This window comes from Notamacropus eugenii, chromosome 1 (genome assembly GCF_028372415.1).
Source record: "Notamacropus eugenii isolate mMacEug1 chromosome 1, mMacEug1.pri_v2, whole genome shotgun sequence".
In the NCBI taxonomy this organism is placed as follows: Eukaryota; Metazoa; Chordata; class Mammalia; order Diprotodontia; family Macropodidae; genus Notamacropus; species Notamacropus eugenii.
Window position 1 is genome coordinate 520311342 of NC_092872.1, and position 9924 is coordinate 520321265.

At 42.3% G+C, this 9924-nt stretch overlaps 1 protein-coding gene across 1 annotated transcript; it reads left to right on the plus strand.

Moving 5' to 3' along the window:
• Window positions 1–197: 197 nt before the first annotated feature.
• TP53RK (TP53 regulating kinase) lies at window positions 198–1987 on the plus strand. The gene is made up of 2 exons (XM_072633657.1): window positions 198–1153; window positions 1449–1987. The coding sequence occupies exons 1-2, from the start codon at window positions 844–846 to the stop codon at window positions 1925–1927; spliced, it is 789 nt and encodes a 262-aa protein (XP_072489758.1). The 5' UTR covers window positions 198–843; the 3' UTR covers window positions 1928–1987.
• Window positions 1988–9924: the final 7937 nt, after the last annotated feature.

The window sequence follows — 9924 nt, forward strand, 5'->3', positions numbered from 1 at the left end:
AAATGTAGCCCCTGTTCTTTCTCCCTCTCTCCCCTACCTCTCTCTCTTCACTTGCCCCTCACTCCTCCCTTCCCCTCCCCATTCTTTCTTTCCCTCCCTCTCCCTCTCCTCCCTTTTAAAGGCCAACCATGTTAGTCTGGCTATTGACTTCATCAACCAGTCACCACAGATGGTGGCAACCAGCACTCACCACAAAGTAAAGAATTCATTTTATTAAAGAGACATCTCAGAGTAAGAACAAAGGGACAATCACGTCAACTCATTCAATTCAAATGATCAAGTGTTTATCGAATACTAAGTGTCAGTTGATGTGCTAGGTGTGGGACACAAACCCAAAATGAAACAGTCCCACCTTCCAAGGTCGGAGATTCAGTTGTGGGAACATCCACCCGCCCACCCGCTGGAGGCGCGCTGGAGTTGGCGGCCCAGGGGATGAGTGTGAATCCCCGGATGCACTACCAAGCACAAGCACTCGATAAGAGCCAGACACCAGGCAGCTACAGAGAGGCAGGAGACGACGTGGCGGTGAGACCCTAGGCAAGTCACTGAACTTTTTAAAAATTACTTTTTAACATTTATTTTAAAAAAATTTGGGTTTACAATTCTTTCTCTCCCTCTACGCCCTCTGCCACCCATGGAGAGGGCAAGCGCTAATAAAAACAAGTGAAGGGCTTGGACTCCGAGAACCCTCTCAACTCCCGATCTATAGGCGGGTTGAAAGTTCCGAAGAGGAGGGGGCGGAGCTTCCGGGAAAAGCCGAAGAGTTCCGAAGAGGAGGACCAACCACCGAGGGCTTCCGAAAAGAGCCGAAGAATTCCGAGTGGTCGTTGAGAGGCGGGCAAGATGGCGGCCGCCGCTGAGACTGGGAGGGAGACGGCAAAGGCTGCGGCGGAGACCGCGGACTTGGCCGCGGACCAGGAACAAGAGCAGAAGCTGGAACGGGAACGGGAGCGGAGCAGCGACTTCCTGCGGGGCCTGGAGCTGGTGAAGCAGGGGGCAGAGGCGCGCGTGTACCGCGGCCGCTTCCTGGGCCGCGCAGCGGTGGTCAAGGAGCGCTTCCCGAAGCGCTATCGGCACCCGGCCCTGGACACGCGGCTGAGCCGGCGGCGTACGGTGCAGGAGGCTCGGGCCCTGCTGCGCTGCCGCCGAGCCGGTAAGCGCGTGTGCGCGTGCGCGCGCGTGCGCAGGGGAGGGAAGGGAAGGGGGGAGGGGAACACTTTACACCTGGCAAAAGATCAGTCAGTTTCCTGGACAGTGACTGCGGGAACTCTTTAAGATAGCAAGTTTAGATGAGATGCCACCCCAGCCCTTCTAGTTTTGTTACTTTTGCTGAAATGATTTGGCACGATAAGAAAACTCTGCGACCTTTACAAACATGTTCAATAAACACTTTTTCAAGTTATTAAAAATAATACAAACTCCCTTTTCGTTTTTTGTCTCTCCTGCAGGGATATTAGCCCCAGTGGTCTATTTTGTAGACTATGCCTCCAATTGCTTATACCTGGAAGATATTGAAGAGTCCTTGACTGTCAGGGACTATATTCAGTCCATTCAGGGGACTGAAACAGATGCTGAAAACCTCCCCCTCTTAGCCAGAAAGATGGGGAAGGTTCTGGCACACATGCACGATGAAGATGTTATTCATGGAGATCTCACCACCTCAAACATGCTCCTGAAAAAGCCTGCTGAACAGCTGAGCCTGGTGCTCATAGACTTTGGCCTCAGTTTTATTTCTGCCCTTGCTGAGGATAAAGGTGTAGACCTGTACGTCCTAGAAAAGGCCTTTCTTAGCACGCATCCCAACACGGAGAGCTTGTACCAGGACCTTCTAAAAAGCTATTCGTCAGAGTCCAAAAAGTCAGGCCCTGTGCTAAAAAAGTTAGATGAGGTCCGGCTGAGAGGAAGGAAGCGGTCCATGGTGGGGTAGGAGGAGATTCTGTGGTAGTACCACACAATTCATTTCCAAATAAAATTCCCAGGGAGGTTACCGAAACGTGTGTTGAGATTTTATTTTTAATTTTTTATATTCTGAACTTAAATACCCCCAAAGGAGCCTTTTTGTACACACAGCAGAACATAAAAAAGGGGATCTCGATGAAATCATAAATCTCCATTTCACATTACTTTTTTCAAAAGTATGTAATTCAATTGTTACGTTCGAAACTGTTCTGCTTATCTATCCTTCTTTCTGAATGAACTTCTTTCTATTCTGTGGATTTTAAAAAATGTTACAATGCCCCTCCTATTTTTGTATCAGTCCTGCTAAACCCCCTCACCTAACTTTACTCCCTCAAATTAAAAAAAGAGAGAAAGAGAAAAAAATCCTTGTAACAAATAAGCATAGACAAGCAAAACCAATCTATACGGTGTCCACAAATAGGTGTTTCTGTGTCTCGTGGGCATCATCACTCTCCAGAGGTGGTTTTACATGCTTCATCACGTTTCATGCTTTTATCATCCCTTGCCCACTTCAAACCCTGGAACACAACCAGTCCACTCCCCCGGGACATTATTTGTTTTTTCCCTCAATACCCAGTGAAGATATTAAGATTTTAAAGAGGCATATGTCTCTTTATTGGACTGTCAGAACTATAACTGTGAATTCCTCAGATTTCTTTTTCTGGATTTCTTTCAACTCATGTTTGTATTTAAAATTTCTATTCAGCTCTTGTCTCTTCATCATTAAGATTTGAAATTCCTCTTCTATTAAAGGCAATATTCCCCTGTAGGATTATACTTGGACTAGCAGGTTAAATTATTCTTGGTTGTTAGCCTTTTTATTTTGCCTTTTTGAATGTTGTATTCCAAGATATTGCATTTGTAGGAGAATCTGCCAGGCCTCATGGTATGCCAACTTTATAGTTCTTAGTGCTTTTAACTGTTTGGTTCAGAATACTTAAAAGTATTTTTTCTTTGATATGGGAGTTCTTGATTTTAATTACAATATTCCTGGGATTTTTCATTTTGAATTTCCTTTCAGCACGTGTTTAATGGAGTCTATTTGTCTTCACTTTGCCTTCCAGTTCTAATAGATCTGGCCACAAGCATTTATTAGATCTGAGCAGTTATCATTTAAAATTTCTTAAAATATAGTGTCCAGATTTTTTAATTATGATTTTTAGGGAGTTTAATGAATCTTTTTCCCTTGATCTGTTTTCTAGGCCAGTTTTTTATATTAGATGTCTTATTAGTCACATTGAAAAAACTCCAAGAAAAATAAAAGTTGGGAAAAACTATTCACTCTGTAGTTAGGAGTCCATTAGTTTGGAGTGGGGGCGGGGGTTAGATAACGAGTCCTTTGGAATTGTAGATCATTTTATTGGTCAGAATAGCTAAGTTTTTCATTGTTGACCATTATAATATTGTTACTATGTACAGTGTTCTCCTGATTCTGCTTTCACTTTGTGTGAGGCCATGTAAGATTTCCCAGGTTTTTCTGAAACCATCCTGCTGATCATCTCTTGTAACACAACTGTATTCTGTCACAATATGTACCATAACTTGTTCAGCCATTGCTCAGTGGATGGGTATCCTCTCACTTTCCAGTTCTTTGCCAACATATGTACATATAGGTTCTTTTCTTTTTTTCTTTGATCTCTTTGGGATATAGACCTACTAATATGACATCAATGGGTCAAAGGGGGTATATAGTTTTATAGCCCCTGGGCCTAGACTTTCTTGGTCTGAGCGTAATGTCACCTTGCTGGTCACTGCCTACTCCTTGGGCCTTCCAAGTTTTCCACTCTGGAGTTTTCTGATCACCTTGAAGTTTTTTTAGGGAAACTCTGTCCTTGTGGCCTCCAGATACCGAGCTTTGCAGGTTATTTATGTTCTGCCCCTGGTCATTCTGTAGTCATGGGGAGAGGCTGCCATGTGCTGGTGCTGACCTTGTTGGTGGACTCCCTTTCCTATTGCCCATGGGCTTTAGGCTGACTTTTATTGCCCTTCTGAGGTGGAAGAAGTCGTAGTTATTCATTGCATATCTTGCTTATTTGGTCTCATTCCAACTTAAGAGTTTTGTGGAAGCTGGTTGACTTGTAGGTATCCATCTTGGCCAGAAGCTGTGGTGGGATATTTCTAAGTAGTATTTTGTGTCATTGGCATCCTTCATTGTCATCCTCCATTGCCACTGTAGATTGTTTTGTCAAAAACTGTTATGTGGGTGGTCCTCAGTGGGTGGCCAAACAGTACTTGAAACATGATTTCTTCACTTGTTTTTCAGAGGGCTCCAAGGGATTTCGGAGTAAGGCTAATTTGTTTTCCAGCCACCTCCATCACAGTCTCCTGGACAAACCACCTGCCCTCCCCCTCCAGAGATTGTGTCCTAGAGGAACTTGTACCCAAGCCTCTGCCTTCTCCCCACTCCCCTTTGGGTAGCTGCCTCCCCTGGAGCACTGTTTCAGAAGGGGTCCAGCTGTGCTTCATTCACTCTCTCTTTTTCAGTTACCAGCTCTGACGGATCAATACAGGCATATCTCATTTTGTACTTCACAGTGCGATGTTTTTTTGTTTTGTTTGTTTGCTTTTTTTTACAAATTGAAGGTTTGTGGCAACCCTGGGTTGAGCAAGTCTTCCAGCGCCATCTTTCCAACAGCATGTTTTGATAATTCTTGCAAAATTTTAAACTTTTCCATTTTTATTATGTTATGGCGATCTATGATCACTGATCTTTGATGTTGCTGTTGTAACTGGGGCAAGGGCTTCATGAACCACATCCATATAAGACAGAGAACTTAATAAACGTTTTGTGTGTTCCAGCAACTACACTGACCAGTTTCTCTCCCTCTCCTCAGGCCTTCTTATTTCCTGAGATGCAACAATATTGAAATTAAGCCAATTAATAACTCTTCAATGGCCTCTAAGCGTTCAAGCGAAAGGAAGAGTCCTGTTTCTCTGACTTTAAATCAAAAGCTAGAAAGGATTAAACTGAGTGAGATAGCTATGCTGAAAGATGAGGTGGGCCAAAAGCTAAGCCTCTTGTGCCAAACAGCAAAGTCAAGTTCTTGAAGGAAATTAAAAGTGCACTTTTTTAGCAATGAAATATTTTTTAATTAAATTATATACTGTGTTTAGACATAATACTATTGCACTTAATAGACTACAGTATAGTGGAAACAGAACTTTTATATGCACTGGGAAACCATAAAATTCATGTGACTTGCGTTTTTTGGGATATTCACTTTGTTTTGGTGGTCTGGAACCAAGCCTGCAATATCTCCAAGGTATGCCTGTATATACCTACTATATTCTAGACACTGTGCTAGGAATACCAGGTACTGAGGATATAAGGACAAAGGATGAGAATTCTAGGGGTGACTAGGTTAGGCTTGTGTCTGATGAGGCAGATTTAGTAGGCCCAAATTCATAATTCAGCCCTTGGAAGTTTAGATAGGGAGCAAGCATGGCCTGCGAGTATGCCCCAGAAAAACTAACTAGGCTGAGGAGCTATGTATCAGGGAGCTTATGAATCTCTGTCCACTAAAGCGCGAGGCTCAATGCCAGCAGACCTGCATTTTCCTTAGTCCTAGCTCTTAATAATTATGTGGTACTCACTGAGTCTCTGTTTCCCCACTCTATAAAAACAAGGGGATTGGAGACTAGATAGTCTCTCTAAGGTGTCTTGTCCTCATGCTGTAAACAGAGGGTCACAAAGGAATGTAAAGTATGGGATCAACCACAGGTGTCCATGAAAGAGAAAAGGTTAAATAGAATAACAGCACACTTACGGATGCCGGTCCCACTGGTGGGAAGAAAGGCAGGGGAAAGGGCTGAAGCCTGCCTTTCGTTTCTTGTCTGGTTTTTTCCTCAGCACTCGGTCCACCTCAGCAGGCACCTCAGCGGGGCTGGAGGTAGAGTGCTACAGTCTTAGTCTCATATCCTGTCACTTGTTTCCCTAGCTTCCACTCTTCAGTGTGCCAGGTCCAGCTGTGGGTTCGAGGACCACGTTGTGGCCGCTGCTGCTGCTGCTTCATCTCTCCTGGGTGCTCTTTGCTTTTCTTTTGGGGTCCTCCTTCCAGTTCCTCAGTTTCCAAACATTTGATGTTTCCTTGCCTCAGGAAATAAGCAAAAAAAAAAAAAATCTCAATTCCCAGTAGACTCAGGAGTTTCTGGCCATTCTTATTCCGGTGGGTGGGTAGGTGGGTAAGGAGTAGGGGACATTGGAATCATTGGAATATATTAGAATCATAAAATGTTAGAACTAGAAGAGCCTTTAAGAGATGTTCTAAGCCAGATTTCTTAATCTTTCTTGTGTGTCATGAACCCCTAAAGCATTCTGGTGAAACCAACAGATCCCTTCAAGAAGAATGTTTTTACCAGCATAGGATAAAACACAGATGATTAGAAAAGAAATCAATTAGGTTGAAATACAATTATCAAAATGTTTTTTAAAAAACCCAAATCTCAGGTTTATAGACTCCAAGTTAAGAACCTACAATCTAGACCATCACTCGTTCTGCAGAGAAGAAAATAAGGCCCAGAGAGGAGGAAGTTAACAACAAATATTTAAGAAGGACAACTTTGTGTAGCACTAAGTACTTAGTGTCAGAGAGATAAAAAATCCAGATAAGAAAAATTCACCCTTAAGAAGCTCCCTTTTTAGTGGGGTGTGGGGGGTATGTGTGTATAAAGATAATTTTAAAACACAAGGACAGGGTTTGGGGACTAGACCTTTCATTTCATTGACATGGGTAATTACCAGATGAGGAAAAACCCTCTATCAAAGCAGGTGGGGACCTTGGTTGCAATTTATAGTCTTAGGGTTTGCCTTGAGCAGCTTTTCTCAAAATTTTGGGTCTCATGATATCTCTACAGTCTTAAAATTATTTAGTACTCTCCAAAGGATTTTTTGATTAATGGTTCTATCTATGGATATTTACTGTATTAGAGATGAAAACATCTTAATGTTTTTATGAAAATAGTTTTGACTTTGAAAGTGTTTTGGCTCTACTTTGAAAACTACTGCCCTAAAGGTCACATGAGTAGGATTTAACGCTGATCTTTCTTGCTCTAAGGCATTTCCATTATCCCATGTTGCCTAATACACATGATAAATGAATTACACAGTGTTAGAAAACAAAATGAAATAGAGGTCTGAAGAAGTAGGTTGCTAGCAACAAGAAAGATCAGGATAGGCTTCCTGAAGGAAGTGATATTTGAGTTGCCAAAGGTCCCCACATATTGGGAGAGCTGGTATTTCTCAGATGATAGAGCCTGTTTCTTTCATTAGTGCCTCTTTAATAGTAGTGTCCTTGTCCTGTCTGTGTTCATCCTTCATTGCTGAAGAAGACCATGCCATCAGAGAAATGATGACATGACTTGCACTTGACTTTGTTTTGATTTGTGTTTTGTCCACGATCACACAACTAGTAAATGTTGGAGGCCAGATATGAACTCAGGTCTTCCTAACTCTAGGCCTGTCACTCTATCCACTATATGACTTAGCTACCCTAATGTATATGGATATTTAATATTTCATGGGAAATTGGTAATTTACAAATTCCTTTTCTGTTTTCTCTTTAGAGATGTAGTAGTGATGTATCTGAAATCCTTCAAAAGCTGCCCAGGGCAAATCAGACATATTAGTGGCTCTGGACACCCACTCACAGGCTTTCACATGAACTTCAGACCAATGACTTGCACTAGCTCAGCTATAAGTTTTCCAAAACAAGTAAAATATTCTGGATGTTCAACTTTTCTCCAGAAAAACAAGTTTCTAAATTTCTCTAAAACTGTTTTTATTGATTTTTGGACCCTAATTTGAACTAGTTTGAGAGTCAATAGAATGTTGGAGTCAGGAAGACATATTCTTACCTCTGACATTAACAGTGTGATCTAGGGCAAGTCAATTAACCTGTGCTTCTTGAAACTATAGATAATAATAGTACCTGACATTGACATTGTATTTTTTCTCATTTGGTCCTCAGAACAGATCTGTATAAGAAGTACTGTCATTTTACAGGTGTGAAAACTGAGGCTCAGAGAACCTAGATGACTTGTCCATGGTAACACAACTAGTAAATGTTGGTCAGGAGTCAGTTCTATTCCTAGGATGTAAGAACTCCCTCATCAAGAAAATCAGAGATTCTGGAAATAAATTAGTATCTGTGAAAGACCTCACAGGGAGTGCACTAAGGTGTGTTGAATTCTGGCCCTTCAATGACAATTTGAACATGAGAGATCTTTTAGTCTGTCATTTTACAGATGAATTTGACAGCCAAAGGAGATGTAACTTGCCAAGTAATAATTCATATTGATAAAGAGTTGTACAGTATATTTTACATTGTGTGCTCATCCTTTGTTTTTGAAGACCATGCCATCAGAGAAATGATGACATGACTTGCACTTGATTTTGTTTTGAGTGAGGGAGGGCTGTGCAGGTCACCAGCCTCACTTCTCCTCCAGAGCCATCTGAATCCAGTGACCAGATATTCCTCAGGATGACTGGAGATGGCCCAGGATGCACTGGGAGACCTTGGCCTTTTTAGGCTAGGCCTTACCACTAATTAAACACTAATATCCAGAGTTCCCTAAGAGGTGTTGTCACATATACATAAGGGAGGAAGAGGGCTAAATCAATTTCCCTTAGTATTTACTCAAGTCACAGAAGAAATGATTGGGACTTTTAATGCTAGTGAATAAACTGTAGCAAGTACTAACTATATTGTGATCCTAAATCACTATTCAAGGATCATCCATCAAAAAAATCCTTTTTTTTTTTTTATCTATACCAAAACATTCACAGCAACACTTTTTGTGGTAGCAAAAATGGAATCAAAGTGGGTGCCCCTTTATTGAGGAGAATTTGACCAAATTGTGATATGAATTTCCAGAACTATGACACCATCATAAATGGTTACTATCTCTCATCTGATCTACAAGTTTAAAGTAGCCACTAGTTGAACCCACATTCTATCACTCCAAATCCAGCGTTCTTAGTCAGTTGGGAATCCATTGCTTTTCAGGGGTGGGGAACCTGTAGCTTGTGGCTCCTGGCTTAGGTTATTCAAGAGAATTTCTTCTCTAATTATTCCTAATTTCCTTGAAGAAAATCCATGTCCAATCATATTCAGATATACAGCTGGTGCCTGTGCACAAGAGTTTGATCAAATATTTGAAAGGACCTAAAACTGGATGAGTGGCAAATCAGGCTCGGATTTCTAGTTGTTCATTTGTTTAATCATCTGGAATTTGACTATGACGGGGATGATGGGGTTGAAGTCTGAGATGGCAGTAAACAAGAAGACTTCAGTCATTACTTAATATATGCTATGGTGCTGTGGGGAGGGAAGCGAGAACACCAAGAGGGGCTTCACAGTGGGTGCATTTCAGGAAGCCCATAGCACCACACAAATGTCAGCTAGAACGGGCCTTGGAAATCATCTGGTCCAAAACTCTCTTTTGCAGGTGAGAAATCAGGTGAGTTCCTCTTTGAGATCACATATTCGTCCAACAGCTGAGGCTTAAAACCGTGGAGAAGATAGGATCACAGATGTAGAAGGGAAGAGACCCAAAAGATCGACTAGTCCAACTACCTTTATTTTACAGATTAGGAAACAGAGGCCCCGGAGTGAAAGATGAACCCAGGTTCTTTTACTCCAGTCTTCCATTTCTGATTTTAAATAGAAACACTCCTTTGTATGGTGCGTAATTTAAAGTTTACAACATTCACTACAATCCCGTGAGCAGGTTTTGCCATCCTTAGTTTACAGGTGAAGACACTGGGGCTCAGACTGCCTTACGGGACTAGCGGGTGGCCCGGCTCCCCGACCCCAGCGCCGTCCTGCAGGTCTCGGGACCAGAAAGCGAAGGGCTTGCCCCAGAAGTGGGTCTGTGGTGTAGGGCAAGGGCTATCACTTGGCACAGACAACAAACTCGCGGAGAGGGAGCCCAAGCCTTCCTTTCTCGGTCTGTAAAGGAGGGCAG

Excerpts from the sequence above, each read along its gene's own strand:
- TP53RK (XM_072633657.1), top strand. The coding sequence starts at position 844 with ATGGCGGCCGCCGCTGAGACTGGGAGGGAGACGGCAAAGGCTGCGGCG. Across the intron at positions 1,154-1,448 it reads GCTGCGCTGCCGCCGAGCCG|GGATATTAGCCCCAGTGGTC; the intron begins GTAAGCGCGTGT and ends TCTCTCCTGCAG.